The 18,922-nt window shown below is 62.0% G+C and overlaps 2 protein-coding genes across 3 annotated transcripts; one reads left to right on the forward strand and one right to left on the reverse strand.

Moving 5' to 3' along the window:
* Positions 1-456: 456 nt before the first annotated feature.
* On the reverse strand, positions 457-10,427 carry LOC128150260 (metal transporter CNNM4-like). The gene is made up of 7 exons (XM_052806315.1): positions 8,956-10,427; positions 5,251-5,394; positions 5,030-5,167; positions 4,311-4,480; positions 4,057-4,156; positions 2,341-2,522; positions 457-2,238 (listed from the first exon to the last, which is right to left on the reverse strand). Exons 1-7 carry the CDS (start codon positions 10,406-10,408, stop codon positions 2,029-2,031), a joined length of 2,397 nt encoding a protein of 798 aa, XP_052662275.1. The 5' UTR covers positions 10,409-10,427; the 3' UTR covers positions 457-2,028.
* A 571-nt stretch (positions 10,428-10,998) lies between these two features.
* Positions 10,999-18,464, forward strand: LMAN2L (lectin, mannose binding 2 like). Of its 2 annotated transcripts, XM_052806317.1 has the most exons (9): positions 10,999-11,185; positions 11,267-11,385; positions 13,005-13,122; positions 13,702-13,784; positions 15,399-15,431; positions 15,796-15,957; positions 16,030-16,144; positions 17,437-17,556; positions 18,220-18,464. In XM_052806317.1, the coding sequence occupies exons 1-9, from the start codon at positions 10,999-11,001 to the stop codon at positions 18,360-18,362; spliced, it is 1,080 nt and encodes a 359-aa protein (XP_052662277.1). In that variant the 3' UTR covers positions 18,363-18,464. The 2 variants fall into 2 exon arrangements, with proteins under 2 accessions (XP_052662277.1, XP_052662278.1); XM_052806318.1 differs by lacking the exon at positions 15,399-15,431 and having other exon boundaries at positions 11,026-11,185.
* Positions 18,465-18,922: the final 458 nt, after the last annotated feature.

Below are 18,922 nucleotides of genomic sequence, written 5' to 3' on the forward strand. Positions count from 1 at the left end.
GGCCTTCAAGCCTCCGGTAGGGCCTGTCCTGGGGGAGGCGAGGGGCGCCCGGTGCCGGTGCCCAGGCCCAGCGCAGCGCCCGGCCCGCCATAGCGTCCCGCCGCCGTTCCCCGCCCACCTCCACTCGGGGGGAACCAATCGGCGGCCGCCTCACCGCCTGTCGCTCCGCCTTCTCCGCGGCCGCCCCCACGCCGTAGCCAATCGCCGGCCGCTCCTCGCCCCGCCCCGCCGCCTTTCCTTCTCGCGGCCAATCGCCGGCCGCCCCACCTCACGCGGTGCAGCCAATCGCCGCCCGCTATCCCTTCTGGGGGCGGTGCCTCACCGCCGCGCTGTAAACAACACCCCGGAAGGATTTAAAGGGGCCGCGTCCCACAGCGGCGTCCCCGGGACCCTCCGGTAACCGGGACGCGCCCTCCGCGGCTCCCCCCCCGCCGCGAAACACGGAGGAGTCCGACGTACAGATATAGATTTTTATTACCCAAAGGGCACCCCCCCCCCCCCAAAACCCCATCAAATAAAATTCTACAGTCGGTTTCGCAACCGGGAGGGGGCGGCGGGAGGAAGAGGAGGTGTGTGTGTGGGGGGGTCACAACCGGGAGGGGGAGGCCCGGCCCCCCCCGCACCCCCCCGGGCCCGGCCTCCCCCAAATATACAAATCAAACCTGATGCGAAAAATAAATACGAATTCGGGGGGGGGGGGGGGGGGGGGGGGGAGGGAGGGAGAGAGGGGGTGGGGTATTTGCATAGAGGAAGATTTAATTAAAAAAGGGGCTTTTTTGTCTTGGTTTATTATTATTATTAATTATTATTATTATTATTATTATTATTTCTAGTATCTCCCCGCAGAAGGACCTAGGACCTGATCGTCGAGATGTGATTAACAAAAATAATTAACCTTCTCCCAATAACTTACAGAATTCATCCAGGGAACTTGTGCTTTTTTTTGGGGGGGGTGGTAGTGGTGAGGGGGGTGTCTCATACCCCCCCCCCCCAACCCCCCTGCCCCCAGGGCACGAAGCTCCGGGGACTGGGGGGGGGTCCGGCTGGTGCTTACCGGGGGGGTCCCATGTCCTGCCCCGAGGAGGTCACCGGGGGATTTTGGGGTCCCCCGGTGCCGGGGTGTGTGTGTTCGTGGGGGGGGGGACGACACAGCGCTGGCCCCCTCCTGCCTGTACAACTTTGGTCACTAGCTTTGTGCCGCCCCAAAAAGCCGGATCCTGCACCCCTCCTCGCCTCACCGATCCCCGTCCCCCCGGCACGGATACCCTGAGACGCCCCATGGCAGGGGGGAAGGCACCGAAACCGCCGGGGGGGGGTGTGGGGGGGGGACACACCGTCCCTGCCGTCCTCAGCACGCTCATGACACCGGTGAGTGGCAGAGGGGCCGGGGCGGGTCTCCTGGGATGGCGGAGGGTCTTGGTCGTGCCCGGCTTTGCGCCGGAGACGCTGAGCCCATCCCCTCGGCTTCAGGCCCGCCGCCGAGCTCTCCGCCGCCGCATCCCCCCGGTGCCCCGGGCCAGCAGGAAAGGGGAACGGGCACGGAGCAGGGTCGCGGCATCGATCGCCTCGGTTCATCCGGGAGAAGGACGAGACGCCGCCGTCACGCCGTACCCCGGGCGTCCCCGTCTACCGTTGTGCCCCCCGAAAACGCCGGAGAGGGGCCGGGATGCCCGTCCCGGGGGGGCCGCGGCGGAGCCCCCCCCCCCGCCTCCCCAAAGCGGCGTACGAGACCTGAAGCTCCCTGAGCTGAACGAGCGCCGTCGGCGGGGCGGCCGGCGGAGAGTTGTGCCGTCTCCACCGCATTCCGTTTAAATTAATTAAAAATAAGCCAGTCTGGAAAGCAGCAGCAAATCCCGGCTCCGTTTCCTACCGCGCTGCCGCCACCTCCTCCAGCTCAACCGGGCTTCTCCGGCGACCGCGGCACGCGGCACGGCATCACCGAGGAGATGCCGAGCGTTTCCTACCGGGGCAAGGGTCCCTAAAACGGGCACGCGAGGTCCCTCCCGGCGCGTGCCGGCGGGGCCGGGGTCAGATGGAGTTTTCCAGGGGGCTGTGGTTGCTCCGGCGGCTCAGGCAGTTCCTCTCGTTCAGGAGACTGGTGGTCTCGTCGGCAGTGGTGGAGGGTTCCGGTTTCTCCGGTAAACTGGCGTCTGGTTTGGGGGCGTTGCTGTCGGGGGATTGGGGACAACTGTCCATGCGGGAGGCCGTCAGACCATTCTGGTATTCCTGCCGCGTGATCTGTGCCGGGGAAAAATAATAATAAGCGAGGTGGGGATGAGGAGCGGTGCCGGACCTCGCCGACGGCATCCCCGTCCCCGTGTCGGCGGGCTCCCGCCTCACCTTGACGAACTGGAGGTCGGTGAGGGCGCGGACGCTGAAGTCGGCCACGTACTGGGCGCCGGTGCCGGCGTTGAGCTGGTTGTTGCTGCCGCTGACCGGGGAGGAGACGGAATCGGAACGTTCGTGGTAGCTGAGGGAGGCCGAGCGGTTCAGGCTGCTGACGTGGGACGGGGAGCGGATCTCTGCGGGGACAGGAGGGACGGGGTTAGCCACACCGCGGACCCCCTACCCCGGGGAGGGTCTTACGCTGGGATGAGGCCTGGCAACTCTCTGCCTGCCGGTTACGGGGTGCCGAGCCCCCGGTGATGCCGGCCCCGGCTCCGGCGCGTGCTGTGTGAGGAGAGCCCCATCCCACAGGCTCTAGGGACACAGAGCCCAGCGGTGACAGGGAGCGACGGGATGCACGTCCACCCCAGCGCAGCCCTGTGCCCCCCGCGGTTGAGCGCTGCCGTCCCCCAGCTCTGCCGGGCAGCGCCGGATTTGATCCCTGCCCGTCACCTGCCGAATGGCCACCGACCACGGCCAGGGAGTCCGGAGCCCCTCCGGTCCCCCTGCTCCAGGCCAGGCGCTGCCCAGGGGACAGGGGACCAGGGGACAGTCCCAGCCCAAGGACACTGTGACTCCCCGAACCGGTGGATCAGTCACCCTGCATGGGTTTAGGGCCGAGGTGGGGGTTACGGGGACAAGGAGGGCCTGGTGACGTGCTCGGAAAGCCGGGGTGACACAGGAACCACATGCAGCAGCAGGGAGAGTGGCACCTCCTCACCAGCCAGCCGTCGTGGGGACAGCCACCACACCGGGCTGCCCAGTCGGCGCTGTCCCCCTGCTCCTCCGCCGTAGCCACGGCAAAGGCAGACGGGAGAAATCGGGACGGTTACGGGGCGTGCAGGACCCTAACGCCACCGTGAGCGGGGCCGGGTGACGCCGGGCAGCGTCGTGCCCAGCTCCAGCCCCATGCCGCAGCCCGCACCGGGGCAGAAGCCACCTTTTCTCCTCCAGAGGCACTCGGATGTGGCGGGGAGAAAGCCGGCGGTGTGGGGAGGCAACCGGGACGGCCTTGGGGCACACGGAGCCGAACAAGATGGCGAGCAGCCAGCCTGGTGCGGGGGGGACAAAATATCTGGTGCTGCATTAATGGGGTGGGGACGCCCACTACGGCGGGTTAATGCGGTCACAGCGGGGTTTGGCACGCCATGCAGCCGCACCGTTTACCTGTCAACCTGGCAAACAATGACCCTCGCTTTGTGGATGGGCGCCGGGGCTGGGCTGGGAGGGCTAGGGCAGAGAGACGGACAACACAACACACATGCAGAGGACAAGGTCAAGAGAAGCTGCTGGGGCAAAGGAGAGGGCGGCTGCGGGTATCTCGGCCCCTCACGGGGCCGGTGGACGGGCGCTGGTGACCCCACGACGCCAAGCCGAACCGTGAGGGTCGGTGTCTGGCCGCTTGGAGAGCCTGGCAGCGATGGGAGGGCAGCCCGAAATCGGGGCAGCGGGTTTTCAGCCTCCGGCTCGGGCACGGACCCTCTGCCTGCTGCCAGACACGCTCAGGTGTCTCCCTGGCCACAAGTCCTGGCCACACAGCCCCCCAAGACGGCTCGGGGGGCACCGGCAGGGGCTCAGAGCCTCCAGCATCTCCTATTCCCACCGGCAGCAATAAAACGGGGTGGGAGAGCTCTGCCCGCACTGGCACCCAGGCGATCGGGGGGTGCTTACCGGATACAGGAGAGGGGCTGAGGGCCATCACCCCGTAATAGGAGAAAGCTCCCGCTTCAAACTTCATGCATTCCTTGCCGGCCTCCACCTCCACCTTGCCCTGCAAGGGAGAGACACCGTCAGACTCTGTGAGCCCCACCCCACAGCGCTGGGCTGGAGGAGACCCCCCCCCACAATCGCAGCCTTCCCGGGGTGACGGTTCACCCAAGGGACCCCACGCGCCTGGCTGGCAATGCCACCCCACGCCCGGGTACCTGCAGGATGAGGATGAAGTAGTCGGCTGCCTTGTTCTTGCAGTAGAGGAAGTGGCGCGGGGATTTCTTGTTCTCCTCGTCGAACTTCAGCTCCTGGATGACGTCGGAATATTTGAGGAGCCGCAGCAGGATCTTCTCCGAGATGAAGTTGGGGGTGAAGAGCGTCACCTCTGAGAACGAGAGGCGAAGAGGCATGAGAGCCGCAGCCCTTGTCCCTCTCCTGTCCCTCCAGATGAAGGTGCGTCCCCCGTCCCTCGGGGTGGTTCCCTGCATCAGGCTGGGCCCCATCGACACCTCCCTGGGGCAGAAGCCCATGGGTCCAGCCCCAACACCAGCTCCAGGTGCCCAGCAAGGCCAGCCCCAGCCTTGGGGGCACCCATGCCGGGGAACAGGACCATCCTGGAGGGACAGGGACCTGCCGAGCATCAAGAGGCAGGGCTGGCATCCCTGCGCCCCGTCCCTTCTCATTTTGGGGGAGACAGAGGGGAGGAGAGTGGGACAAGATGCAAACGCCCCGTAATTTCTGAACGAGATGGTTGGAGCGACTCTTCCTTGGCGAGGGGATGGGAATGGAGCCCACGTGGCTGCCAGGGACGCGGCAGCGCAACGAGCCCAACCAGGTCGGTGCCAGGGAGCCGTCAGTGCTGGTGCTCCATAGCCGGACTGAGCCCAGGGGTGCCTGGAGCCCTGGGGGGGCTTCCCCCCACCAAAAAACTTACCCGTGGAGAGGAAGCGGTGAGCGGCCAGCAGCAGCTGTGGAGAGACCTTCACCTTCAGCTCGTTGACGGGGTCCTTGAAGGCCGAGAAGTCCCTCTTGTTCTTCTGGTTGCCCACCCGCTTCTTGCTGCGGTTGTCGGCTGTGGGGAGCAGGCTGTCAGGGGGGGCAGGCGGGACCCCGGCACGCGATGAGGAAGGGACAGGGGCCGAGTCCAAAACCTACTGTACGTATCCGACTCGTCCAGGATCTCCGACTTGATGATCTCCTCGATGACGTCCTCCAGCGTCACCAGCCCCAGCACCTCGTAGAAGGGATCTCCCTCGCCCTCGTTGTTCACTTTCTGCACGATGGCCAGGTGGGACTTCCCTGCGGACAGACACATGGACGTTGGAAGGGAGACCACCCTGGGGCACCCCCTGCCCCACCGCTGGGTCCCAGCACCCAGGGATGTCACCGGGACCAGCCCTTCCCTCCCTGCCACCCTCCTGGACAGGAAACAATAAACCAGTTAAAATCTAAACGAGCCCCTGGGCTGGGCATTAATTCCCAGTGTAATGACAGTAATTAAGCCCATGACAGTGGCGCCTGCGAGGCTCAAGGCACCCCCGTGCTGCCGTGGGGTGCGGGCTTGGCCAGGGGGTTCACGGGAGATGGGATGTGTCCTCGGAGGAGCCCGTGCCACATCACCGGCGCGCGGCACGATCTCGGCGGTGCCGGATGAGCGCCCGTGGGCTGAGGGCACCCCAGCACAGGGGGATTGCCGCCGCTGCCACAAATCCGGTTTCTGCCAGTGACCCCGACCTCTCCGAATTTCCTCGGTGGCTCTGCCAAGCTGACCCAGGGCTGTCCCATCCCGCAGGAAACACTCCGGACACCTGGTGCCGCAGCGGCCGCCCGATCCCAGAGCCAAAACATCCGGGGGAAGAAAGCCAAGGGCAGGCAGCCACTGCCCAGCCGGCCCTGGCAACGAGCAGGCAGGTCCTTGCTGGCGGGAAGACCTCTCCAGCCCTGAATTAACAACTCTCCTCGCTTTTCCGGCCTCACCCCACGCAGGCAGGACGCAGTTTGCCTTATTCTAGCTAAATCCAAACCGCCGGCTCGTGTCGAAGCTGGCGTCGCTCCTTTCCCAGCTGCCAGGCGCTGGCCAAGCCTCTCTGTGAACCAATGGTTCTCCTGCTTCGTCCCAAAATCGTGCAGAGCTGCCAGGAAAAAGTCCTCGGACGAGAAACATCCACCTCCGCTCTGGGAAGAGGAGCCGAGTGGCCGTGTGGAAAACCGCAGCTTGCCCAGGCCGGGCCAACGCACCCGCGAGACCGGTATCCTTAGCCTGGGGAAACTGAGGCACGGAGGAAGGCGACATTGCCTCCCTCACTGCAGCGCAGCCCAAAATAAAGTCACTTCTACGTCCTCAAGCACCACGCTTGCCCCCAGGCCAGCAGCAAGGTGTCCCACTCATTGTCCTGCTCCAGCTGCAGCATAAATCTGCCTTTCCCAACACTGTCTGCTATTTAATTTTAGAGCTGGCCACTGCAGGCCCCTTGTTGCCCAGCGAAAAGCTAATTTTAGGGATGGGCACCACGCAGCTCCCCTTTTTCTCCTTCTTCAGTCAAGCTCATGCAGCTCAGGCAACCCTGCTGCAAAAAGCTGACGCACAGAGGGGCAAAAAGACCCTAAAATCATTGCTTGGGCCGTGAAAACCCCTCACCCACCTGTCTAATCCCCTTCAGTGAGGTGCAGTGGCTCCTTTGCTGACTGTGTGCGAGGTGGGGAGAGGTGAAAGGATCGGGGCTGCGGGGCCAGCCCCGATGAATCAGGCAGCAGTTCCTCTCCGGGATGAGCGGCCAAGGCTGAGCTCGGCAGGGAGCGGCCGGTGGCAAAGCAAACACCCCATGGGGAGCCCAAACCGCCAGAGCAAAGGGCATGGGGCCAGCTGCCGCAGCATCGCCAGCGGGGTGTGACGGACCCCGCACACCACCCCGGGACCCCCTTTGCCGTGATAGTCCCCATACGAGGTGGGAGAGCAACACCCCGAGCTCGGCAGGGAGGCTGGGAGCTCCCCGCAGGGTTGTTCCCCACTCGAAGCTTCGCGCCGAGTGTGTGCCGAGAGAAGAAGATCGGGAAGAGGCGCTGAGCCGAGGGCCGACGTCGCTGCGGGAGCTGTCACCCCGAGGCCAGTGGCTGGGACACCTCTGTGGCACTGGAGGGGAGAGGTCTGGCTGCCGAGCGCCGCAATTAGGACAATCGGAAGCACGGCCTGTTGATTTTCTCCCTCTTTATCCTTTTCCTGGGTGCGTCTCCTGCTTCCAATCCGAGTCCCGATCAGTGGGATGAGGGCAGAGATTCGCCGCGGTGCTGCATCCACGAGGAACGGGGTTCAGAGGGGACCTCAGAAACAGCCCAGCCCCACAAATTACCTGCCTCTGACCCAGAGAGGCAGCGATGAAAAAATAACAATACAGGACATGGGCGGCTTTGTAACCGGAATGAGTGTGCTTTAAATCCTTTAATAAGGATTCGTCAGAGGGAAAGCCGGTGCCAGCAGCCAGGATAACTCCAGCTCTGGCAGCAAAAGGACTCCGCTTCTGTACTGCTGTTTTTTGGAAACGGGGTGGAGCGGTATGGCTGTGTGCGGTCCTACGGTGGTTCTCGAACCGGCATGAGATGAATTGAAGGAAAAGCATTTGCCAAGGAGGTTTTTCATGCATCAGGGCAACTCCGAGACGATGAGATCCCGTTGTCATTGCCACAACCACAGGCAACGCTGCACCACGACCGAGGGGTGTTATTCCCATGCCGATATTTTTGGGTGCCAGGGAAGCACAGTCACAAAGGGAGGCAAGAGCAGAGCTGCCCTCAAAGATCAGCCAGGCTTGAACCTATGAGCTCCCAAGCTCAAGCCTAGCTCTCGCTGTGGGAGGAATTATTAGATCGCCTAAATCTCGGCATGACCCGTGCCTCCCCCCCCCCGAAACATCCCTGACGGCGGCAGGACGCAGCAAACCACCCGGCTCTCGCGATGCGCCCAAACCTCCGCCGGGCGAGTGTAACGGGAGCCAGAGGAGAGAGCAGGGTCACGCACGGCTGAGGGTTGGCCTGGCATCACCCGGCACAGCTGCTCCACAGCCGGGCTCTTTATTTCATCCCAGCCTCGACGCAGGCAGCTGGTCCTGCACGAGCAAGAGCTGCGAGAAGCTGGGGAGGGCAGGAGGGTTCCCTGCCCGGTCTGGCAAAGCCTCGAGTGAGGACCCCCCGGGCAGGTCAAATCCTGCACAGAGCTAACACAGCCCTTCCCGCTCCCCACCGGCTCAGCCTCCGGCGAGCCTGGGTCCCGCTCCTTCTACCAGCCCTCGGGCTGCTCTCGCTTTTAGGTGCCCCGATGCCATGAGTAGGAAGCAGAGCGGGGATGGGGGCCGGCACCGAGCGGTGCTTCCCTGTGGCGGAGTACAGCCCAGAGGAGGGAGCCAAGCCCAAACCAGGAAGCCGAGCAATTTTCCAGCAGCTATTCAAGGGCCTCCAGGGCCGATAATTAAAAACAAGGAGCAAGTAAACACTCCCAAAGTGTTTCTCGAAGCTGGCGCTGAGCTCTGGTTGCTCCGCCACCGATGAAGCAGAGGCTCTCCCTCCCCGGTGCAGCGCCGTTACACACCAAACCCCGGAAGCCCGGGTGCTTCCAGGCACCGAGCAGCTGCCCCCGGTTCGGTGCCGCGCTGCTCGTCCCCAGCACGGCAGCAGCGTGTCCCCAGGCACCCGGTTCCCTCCGGATCACGACCGCCCGAACCGTGGGGACCCCAGGCAGCCCCGGCGTGGGCAGCTCCAGCCCCGGCGGGCAAAACGCCCCAAAGTTTTGCTTCCGGCATCCGCCGGCCTCCTCTGGGAGGAAGAACGTAGCACCCTGGGGAAGCAGCGGCACCCCCCTGACCCCCTCACCCTTTTTGAACTCCTCCAGCATGGCATCCAGCTTGGTGTCGTGGAAGACGACGTGGACGGGGTGGTTGTAGAATTTGGTGATGGTTTTGAGGGGGGTGCAGTCGTCAGGATCGACGAAAGCCAGGTCCTTGACGTAGAGGATGTCCATGATGTTGGAACGCTCGTCCTCGTAGACGGGGATGCGGGTGTAGCCGCTCTCCATGATCTCCGACATGGTGTTGAAGTCCAGGATGGCGTCGCTGTTGATCATGAAGCAGTTCTGCAGCGGGGTCATCACGTCCTCCACCGTCTTGGTGCGGAGCTCCAGGGCCCCCTGGATCATGTTGAGCTCTTCCCTCACCAGGTCGTTGTAGGGTTCCGTCACCTTCAACATCTCCACCAGCTTCTCCCGGTTGTAGACGGTGCCGATCTCCTGGCCCAGGACGCAGTCGAGGAGCTTGCTGATGGGGTAGGAGAGGGGGAACGTCACCAGCATGAAGAACTTGGTGACCAGGATGGTGTTGGCGCCCACGGCCAAGCCGTGGCGGGAGCAGAGCGCCTGGGGCACGATCTCCCCGAAGATGACGATGCCGATGGTGGAAGCGACGACGGCGCCGATGCCGGAGCCGATGAGGTCGTCGAGGAGGATGGTGAGGGTGGTGTTAACCAGCACGTTACCCAGCAGCAGGGAACAGAGCAAATAGTTCCCCTTACGGCGGATGGGCTCGATCTTGCGGGCGTAACGCTTCTCCTTATCGGTGCCGCAGTTCTGCACGATGCGCAGCTCCATGGGGTCCAGCGCCATCAGGCCCAGGTTGAGCCCGCTGAACATCCCCGACAGCACCAGCAACCCGGCGATGAGGATCACCTGCAACCAAAGGGGCAGCAGCGACTTCTTCTCCTCCAGCACCACGATCCGCCCGTCGGGGCCTTGATGGGGCAGCCAGGGTTGGCCGGGTCGGCGTTGGGTGCAGAGGACGTAGGTTTTGGCTTGCTCGTCCTTGCGCAGGGGCTGGACGCGGACCCGCAGGAGGGCCGAGGTGTCGCGGGCCTCGGCCGGGCCGGGCTGCACCAGCAGGTCCTGGGAACGCTCGGGGCAGGTGCCGTTGGGAACCGAAGCGTTGGCGGCCGGCCGTAATTCGGCGAAGGCCACCCGTTCGCCGGTGCGGGGGCCCAACCCCAGCCCGTAGAGGCGGAGCAGCACCTCGCTACCCTCCGTCACACGGATGGGCCCGCGGGCCGGTGACCCCGCCGCCGGCTTCGTGCTTTCCTCCAACCGCATCCCCAGGATCACGCTGTCCCCCGACGGCACCGCCCCGCCGGGCAGCGCCAGCAGCAACAACAGCGGCGGCAGCAACGGGGGAGACGACGACGACGACGAAAACGGGGAACCCCCGCCGATCCCCCCGGGGCCGCGGCCGAGGCCTCCCCCTCCGCCGCCGCCGCCGCGCCGCCGCCCGCCGCCCGGCGCCATGTTAGTGTCTCGCGGCCGCCGCGCTCGCGGCCGCGTCACACGCCCCGCCCCGCCCCGGGGGAGGAGGGAGGGCGGGGGGAGGGAGGAGCACGTCCCACGCCGCGCCCCGCCCCACCGACCTCCCCCCGCGGCTTAAGGGGGCGATGGCAGAGTGGGCTTGAAAGGGGTGGGGACCGCCGGGGGTCTGGGGGTGAGAGAGAGGTGTCACCTGAAGGGGACGGGGGGGGGGGAAGGTGGGACCGCAGGGGGGCGGTGTCACCTGGATGGGGGTGTCGGTTAGGTGAGGGGGTGTCCCCTGGGGAAGGCGGATGCGTGGGGGGCCGGGGGACACCAGGACCTGGGGGCGGGCACGAGGACCAGGGAGGGGCACTAGGGTCTTGGGGAGGGGGGGATCTAAGAGCGGCGCGGGGGGGCACTAGGGACCTGGCGGGGCAGGACTCAGGCCGGGGCAGCAATAGGGCTGGTGGGCGCCAGGTGCCGGCGCGGACGCTTTAAGGCGGCCGGAACTACATTACCCATCACCCCCCTCCCCGCCCCGCCTCTCGATTGACAGACAGGCCGCGCGGCCAACCGGCCCGCGGCAAGGCGTGATGGGGACGGCCAATGGGCGGGCGAGGCGGGTCTGGAGCGCGGTCGGCGGAGGGAAGATGGCGGCGGCGGGCCGGTGGCGGGCCGGGCTGGCGCTGCTGGCGGTGGCCTGGGGATTGGGCGGGCCGCGGGCCGAGCAGACGGAGGAGCACCTGAAGCGGGAACACTCGCTCTCCAAGCCGTACCAGGGTGAGTAGGGCGGGGGAGCCGGTGGATGGTGCCCGGTGCCCGGTACCGGCGCCCGGTACCCATCTTGTGTGTGGGCCGTAGGTGTGGGCTCGGCCAGCTCGGGGCTGTGGGACCTGCTGGGTAACGCCATGGTGATGACCCAATACATTCGCCTCACCCCCGACGTGCAGAGCAAGCAGGGAGCCGTCTGGAACCGAGTGGTGAGCCCGGAGGGGACCGGGGGGGGGGGGGCGTGGAGGGGCCTGGACCGGGCTGGGAAACACCGGGATGGGGTTGGGGGGGGCTGAGGGAGAGGGTCGGGACCCGGGGGAGGGGATAGAGGCGGGTGGGACACCGGAGGAGTCGGTTCAAGTCAGGTTTGGGGGGGATTTGGGGTGAGTGTGGGGGAACTGGGGGCCAGGGGGGGTTGGGGGCTAAGTGTGTGTGTGGGGGGCTGGATAAGGGGATTTGGGGTGCGGATGTATGGGCAGGACCCGGGGCTGGGGTCCTGGGGAAGGGGGTTTGAGCTGGGGGGAGGATCTTGGCAGGGGGGTGGTGGTGTGTCAGGGTGAGTGGGCAAGACTGGGCTAAATGAGGGAGGGTGGGGGTCCAGGCCAGCAGGTATGAGGGGTTTATGGGGGGTGGGGGTGGTTTGGGGGGTGGGGGGGTACAGGGGGTGTTTGGGCTGGGGGGGTTTGAGGGTCCAAGTCAAGGTGGTGGTGGGGGGATTGGGGTGGGCTGTGGGTGGCCGTAGGGACAAGGTGGTGGGAAGCTGGCTGGGGGTGTTGAGTGGGGCAGGGGAGGGCCGTGGGGGTTAGAGCTGGGGGGCTTTGGGGGCTGGGGGACTTTGGGCTGGGGGTAGCAGCGGCACTTCAGCTTCCAGCCTTTGGTGTGGTGATTCCTGCAAGGGTTGAGTCCCCTCCTTGTGAACTTGGGGTCTCTATTGGGACACCCACGGCTGGAGCGCGCCCACCGCTCCCTTTGCCATGCCCACATCTCGGAGCGGGGCCGGTAAAGTGGCGGTTTGACGTGGTGTACCAGTGCTGCGCTCTGTTAAGGTGTTTCGCTGTCCCCACAAGCCTTTTGCTCAGCAGACAGCAAGGCTCCCTTCAATACCTTGACAGTTCCCGTTGAATTTCCGTTTTGGGTTGAAATCGGTGGGGTTTTCGTGCCCCAGGATCCAATGGTTTGGAAAATGCCCTACGAGACCAGAAGCGATCCGTCACGCTCAACTTTTATTGTTATAAAGTATTGAAGGAGGTTGTTTTTATTTTCTTGGGTTTACGTCTCCCAAGAAACGTGGTGGCTTCTGAGTGAAGCCACTGGCTGGCTTCACAACATCGCGTGAGCGAATCTGTTACAAGCTTGTTGTCTTGTGTGCCTGTTAGCGCAGGGAGTTTGTTGGTAGCTCAAGAAATAATTGGTTCGTCAGCAATTAGGAGCTGCTCCTCAGGCTTTTTGTGCTCTCCTTTTCCCGGGTGTGAGTTACTGATTTTGCTGTTGCCTCAGAATAGTGTGAGATCAGAATCAGTCCCTTGGCTTTTTATAGCCTTGGGTGATGACCAATTCCCTCAGCTTAATGATCTCCCTTGGGATTAATTATTCTTGCTCGCATCCAAAATATGGGACAGCACGGACTGTTGGCAAGGGCAACGGGGAGCGGCAGTGCGCTTTCCGGTTTGACGGCGCGTGGAGCTGCTGGCTGTTGCGATGGGCAGAGGATGGCGCAGCTGGCTGCGGTGGTCCGTCCCCGCCAACCCCTCATCCTCATGGGCAGGGAAGCGGCAGATGCTGGCACGAGGGACACCCTAATTTCACATCCTCGCTCCTTCTCTTGCAGCCATGTTACCTCCGAGACTGGGAGATGCAAGTGCATTTTAAAATCCACGGGCAAGGCAAGAAAAACCTGAATGGGGACGGCTTTGCCATCTGGTACACCAAAGATCGCATGCAGCCAGGTAAAGCGCCGGCAGTACCTGCCGAGGTGGAGGCTGTGCCTTGAGGGGAAGGTGTCGAGTGGCACGTGCCACCTTCTTGAGGACGCATGTTGGCCAGACTTGCCCTCCTGGTCTCTAGGCTCAGTCGGGGAAATCGCAGCAGCGAATTGCAGTGTTTTGGGGCCTTAGGGCTGTTTTTCTTTCACCCTGGCAGGCGAAGAGGGAGTAACGACCGTGCATGAGGCTGCCTCTGAGCCTCGGCACCCTGGGTTGGGGGTTTACGGGGGCCCTGGGAGGCTGGAGTCAGCTCTGGGGTAGGCGGCTTTGGGATTGTTTTGCCCTGATCTTGAGATAGGCCGTGTAACGGGAAGCGTGGGGCCTCACATGCTGGGAGTCAGGTCCTTAAAAAACAGACTGCGGAGGAAGCTCGATCCTTGACCAGCAAAGGGGAGGGGATTTAATCTGGCGCTCTGACTTCCCTGCTTGAAGGGTCTGTGTACTTGATTAACTGCTCAAGGCCACACAAAGGGACAGTAACGAACCCTTTGCAACGCCTGCCTGGTCTTGCCACCCTTATTCAGAGCCTCTCCTTCCTTCTAGGACCTGTCTTTGGAAGCAAGGATAACTTCCTGGGCCTGGGAGTGTTTGTGGACACCTATCCGAATGAGGAGAAGCAGCAGGAGGTGAGCTAGGAAGGATAAACAGGACCGTGCTGCTTGCCGGCTGCCTGCAGAGTGTGGCACGGGCAGCGCCAAGGTTACGGCTCGTGTCGCCGCAAACGCAGCTCTTCATCGGTGCGGTACGATCTTTTTTGAGCTCTTAAATCAGAGACCAGATATTACTCTGCTTCCTCTCCACTGCCTTTCCCCTGCCATGCTCCACGTAGTTGGTTTTTCTTCCTAGTGAGGCAATAACTCTTCAGAGGCGTGAAGAGCTGAGGGGTAGTTTTGTGAGAAAAGGCTTTCAGGGCAGGAGAAAACTAGTTGGTGACGCCACCTCCGTGTTGTGAGCTCCTGTGCTTTCTGGAGGCTGCCAGCAAGTAGCAGTTGAGGTGAAGCTGTACCAAGTGCGTGGTCTTTGTAGACCTTGAGTAGAGCAGTACCCGAGCTGCCAGCCCAGGCCTGCCAGCACGATGGGGCTGTTTCATGGCAGCTAGCTGGCAGGAGGCTTTCCCTGCTCTCAAGGATGCAGCGTGGCTGTGCTCTGCCTCTTTGCAAGATGCCCGTCTAGAGACCTTTGTGTTCCTGATGCGTCTGTTGTTTCTTTGGGGTTTATTGGCGTCTGTTCCTGTGAAGAAAGGACTGTAGAGGCAGTTAGAACCAGGCCCTTCCCACCCTGATGCTGGAATCTGTTTCATCACTCCAAAAACAAAGCTGGGCCCTTTCTTGATTCCAGTTTCCCCTAAAAAATAGGCACTATTTTACCCCAAGACCTTGGTGCTAACCCCACCGCCCCGCAGGACCTGCTTCATCCCATGGAGGGAGACAAAAGGGTGCGGTTGGGATGCGCCCTGACCTCGGAGCTGCCGAGCAAACGTTGAGTAACTACCGGCTTTTGTTCGAACATCCAAAGAAGCCGGCTCTGGTGCAGGGGTGGACTTTGTGCTCGTAAAAGCCTTTCTGAGCTGCCTGGCTCTGCGTTACCGGCAGCGCAAGGGGATTAGCATGTTGTTGGATGGATCCTGTGGATTTGTGGGGTGGCAGCTCTGCTTTTTTGGGGTAAATGGATGCACAGCAGGTCTTATTTAAAACAAACGATCAGTGGAACATTGGTGTCCGGATTCCCAGCTCAGTCTGCAACTGGAGGGGGCTGCCCTCCTCCAGTCAAGCACCGAGGAAGGGAAGAGATGGAGAAATGTTGATTGGCCAGTTGCTATGATGGTGTGTGGGTTCACAGCTGCTTTCTCTCACCTTTAAAAGGACAAAAAGAAGTGTCTTATTCTTGAGGGAAGAGGGGCAGGTTAGTTGTGGGTCCCTGGGGAACTGTCATGGCTGATGTGTCCCTTGTTGGGGTGCTGGTTTTTGTGCAAGCGAACCGCTGTGCAGTGAGGAGGAGAAATGCTGTATGTGGCAACGCTCGATGTGGCTTTCGCCCACTGGCGCCGTTTCCTTGCCGTGTGTCCCGGGATTCGACACCTAACACCTAAAACCCCTCTCAGCTTTAGTCTCCGCTAAGCCGACAATGCGCCGAGCTCTCTAGGGAGGAAGTTTCGAGGCTGCAGGTTAATACTAAACTCTGGTCTGTGACCGTCTTGCTTCTGTGCTCTTTCTTGCTTTGCGATAACCCTGGACTGGCAGGCTCAGAAGAGGAGGTACAGCCCAGGAAATCAGGTACTTGCTCTTGCTGACCTACCCGTTCCCAAGCTGTTGGGTTTCACCTTGGCTCACAGTTGAGGAATTCCCTCCTCTGATCTCCAGAAATCCCTGTGTGAGAGACTGCATGGAAACTGGCTGTCCTCCATCCTGGGTACCTGGGAGCTGAGGCTGAGCCCCAGGAAGGCTGGGGGATGGAGTGGGATCGTGCTGTTGTCTTGTTGAGGCAGATTCTTGGGGGGTGAAGGAGTTTGGGGTCCGTAGGGCTGTCGTGGCTCTTGACCCTGGAGGTGTGCCAGGATTCACAGGCAGCTGGTAGAGCCGAGCCGCAGCTGGTGGGGCGAGAGCAGAAACTCACCCCGAGCCTTGACCCCCCTCACAGCGCGTGTTCCCGTACATCTCGGCCATGGTGAACAACGGCTCTCTCACCTACGACCACGACCGGGACGGGCGACCGACAGAGCTGGGGGGCTGCACGGCCATGGTGCGCAACCTCAACCACGACACCTTCTTGGTGATCCGTTACGTGAAGAGGAGACTGACGGTGAGTGCTGCCTGCCAGGGCAGAGTGGGCAGTGGGACCATGGTGGGGCTAAGGGAGCTGCTTCTTTCTCAGGTGTTGATCGATATCGACGGTAAGCATGAGTGGAGAGACTGCATCGACGTGCCGGGCGTGCGCTTGCCCCGCGGGTACTACTTTGGGACTTCTTCTGTCACTGGAGACCTGTCAGGTACTGCCCTGGGGCCCCCAGCCTCGTTTCCCAAACTGCTCTGGCAGCTCCTGCGCAGCTTTGGGTATCTGGAGGTGCAGCTCAGTACCTGGTGGGGCTTACAGAAGCATGTGAGGGCTCTTCCATGCTTTAAACACCTTTGAGCTGTGAGCGGGCACCTTGTTTTTTATCTTGCAGCAACTCCTGAAGAGCCAAAAGCCCGGTCTGGGCACGTTACTCCCCCGAGCGCTTTGTCTAGGCAGCACTTCCCACTTTCCGTGAGCTCCCTGTGGAGCCACAGCCTGACCTCAGCCAGCCTCTCTTAACGACATGGCAGTGAAGCAGCTGTACCAGCTCAGCCGGAGGGTCTGTCTCCAAAACATGCACCTTGGGAGGAGTAAAAACAGGATGAGCACTGAAAAAAAAATCTGTACTCTCCTGCCGCAGCCCATGATGCCTGGGTTAGCCCCGAGGGCAGCGCTGGAAATAACTGCCTTTGCTGCAAACGCCCCAGGCGTTACAGCCAAGCTACGATGCTTGCTCCTGCTCCCTGACCCTGTCTCTGGGACATGCCTGGGAGTATTTCACTTTGGATTTCATAGCCTGAGAGCTATTGCCTGCCTGTTACTGAGGGAGGGACCAGCCAGGTGTGCCTGGAAACGGTGGTGCAATGTGGGCCGATGTAAATCAGGTTTTGCAGAGAGCTAAAGCCCTCCCCCTTCCTCAGCCTAATACTTCTCTCCCGGTGCTGGTCGAGGTGCCGTGAGGCCTGATGTTATCCCGCTGTGCCTCTTTCAGCAGGTTTTAAGCCCGATTGAGTTATGCCTCTACAAAAGCGCATTGATGGCTGGTGTCTGGGCCCATTGTTGCCTCCAACAAAAGTTCCTTTTCTCTCTCAGATCTCTGCCCAGTGCCCGGGGAGCTGGCAGGCTGGCGTGGAGCGCTTGCCTTGTCCCACTAATAACTCCACCATCACGAGCAAAGGAAGTAGGGCCACATGAGGCCGATGCTAACACATTCCCTTCGGGTGGCCGAGCGGTTTCGAGTCAGATGATCTCCCAGCCTGGGCTGTTGTTTTTCAGTTTAAGTAGCTTAAAGGTTCCTGTTGGCAGAGGGCCCTGTGCTGGGGCGCAGGTCTCAGCCCGATGTAGACCCTGCCCTGCGGAGGTGAGTTTTCCCCCCTTGGGAGGGAAGAGCCAGCGCCTTTTGCCCCAAGTGGTAACATCCCACAGTGCTGCCTGTGGCACTCGAATCCCTGGCTGGAGCCATACTTATTGGTGACGTCTCAGGATACGTTTCTGGTCTGTTTCCAGACAACCACGACATCATTTCGCTGAAGCTTTACCAGCTAACGGTGGAGAGGACGCCGGAGGAGGAGAAGCGGGACAGAGAGGTGTATTTGCCAGTTGTGGACAACCTGAAGCTGCCGGGAAGTGAGTAGGAGCTGCCGGCCTCATGCAGGGGAAGGTGGCACTGGCAGGGATTTGGAGGGACTTGTAGGGTTGTGGAGCTGTGGTGCTCACGGAGCAGAAACCACATCATCTCGCCAGCAAACCAGCCAAGCTCCAGCTGGAATCGGGAGGTCCGTGCCCTGTTCCTTCTGCTGATGGTTGTTCTTGCCTGCTGTGTGACACAACTGGTGTCACAGCCCGTCTCTGGAGTGGGCATAGTGGGCAGCAGTGCTTGCCCTTGGAGAGGTGCTGCCTTCCTGGAGAACCCCGGCCTGCCGGGCTAAGCGTGTCCGCTCCGCTTTGCTCGTGCCGTGACCAAAATGGGGTGTGCTGGTGCACTGGAAGCTCACAGAGGTTTGAAGCTCAATGGTGCCATCTCACCTCCAGAAACTCCACTGCAGATGTGTCCACGAGCCCCTTGTGCGTCCTGAGGTCTCCGGGCTGTAGCCCTTACGACGAGCTGGCCCCGAAAGCTTTGGGGAGCCAAACCCTGGGGTGGTGTGAGCCTGGCAGGGTGTGTGTGGGGTTACCGGTGTGTCAGTGTGGGGCGGGTAAACTCCCCCAGTGCAGGCAAATCTCAGCTGGGTTTTGGGGTGCTGGGCTCTCTGGGGGCTCACAGGTTGTTTTTCTTCCTCTGTCATGCAGTGGAGGCACCGCTGGAGCCCATGAGTGGCCTGGCTCTCTTCTTAATCGTCTTCTTCTCCCTTGTTGCCATTGTTTTTGCCATCGTCATTGGAGTCATCGTCTACAACAAGTGGCAGGAGCAGAGCCGGAAACACTTCTATTGACTTGGGACTCCCCACCCCAGGATGGCCTGTTGCTAGTCCTTGCTAGCCACGTCCTGACTCCCACCCGTCCCAGACTGGCCAGAATGTGATGGACTGACCCTCATGTCCCCCCCAAAAACCCCAGCGGGGACGTCCGCCACTTCTTATCAGGCTCCAGAACTCCCACGCTGCTCCCGGTGGGAGCAGGGATCCTTGGCGTGGCGTGCAATGGACTGGGAGCCGAGCGCTGCGGGGATGGACCTGCTGTCCTATGGAGGAGCTTTGCTTTGTGAGTCGTTTAAGAGGACGGGCTGTGCCGTGGGGTGCCGGCGGCGCTGAGCCATCTCTCTGCCGTACAGGGAGCCCAAATGCGGGCAGAAGTCACCACCTCGGCTGTGAAATCCCAGCTGAGAGGGATGCCAGCGAGTGCCTGCTTTCCTCACCAGACTCCTACCAGTCCTTGCAGCGTTACCATAATCCTCACAACCCGTTGTCTCAAGCAGTTTTGTTTCCAGGAGGGATTTTCCAAGCTGTTCATCCCGCTCCGGCTGCTTTCCATCGCCTGCCCTTAGGCTGTCTTT

The sequence above is a fragment of the Harpia harpyja genome, chromosome 13 (genome assembly GCF_026419915.1).
Source record: "Harpia harpyja isolate bHarHar1 chromosome 13, bHarHar1 primary haplotype, whole genome shotgun sequence".
NCBI lineage: Eukaryota > Metazoa > Chordata > Aves > Accipitriformes > Accipitridae > Harpia > Harpia harpyja.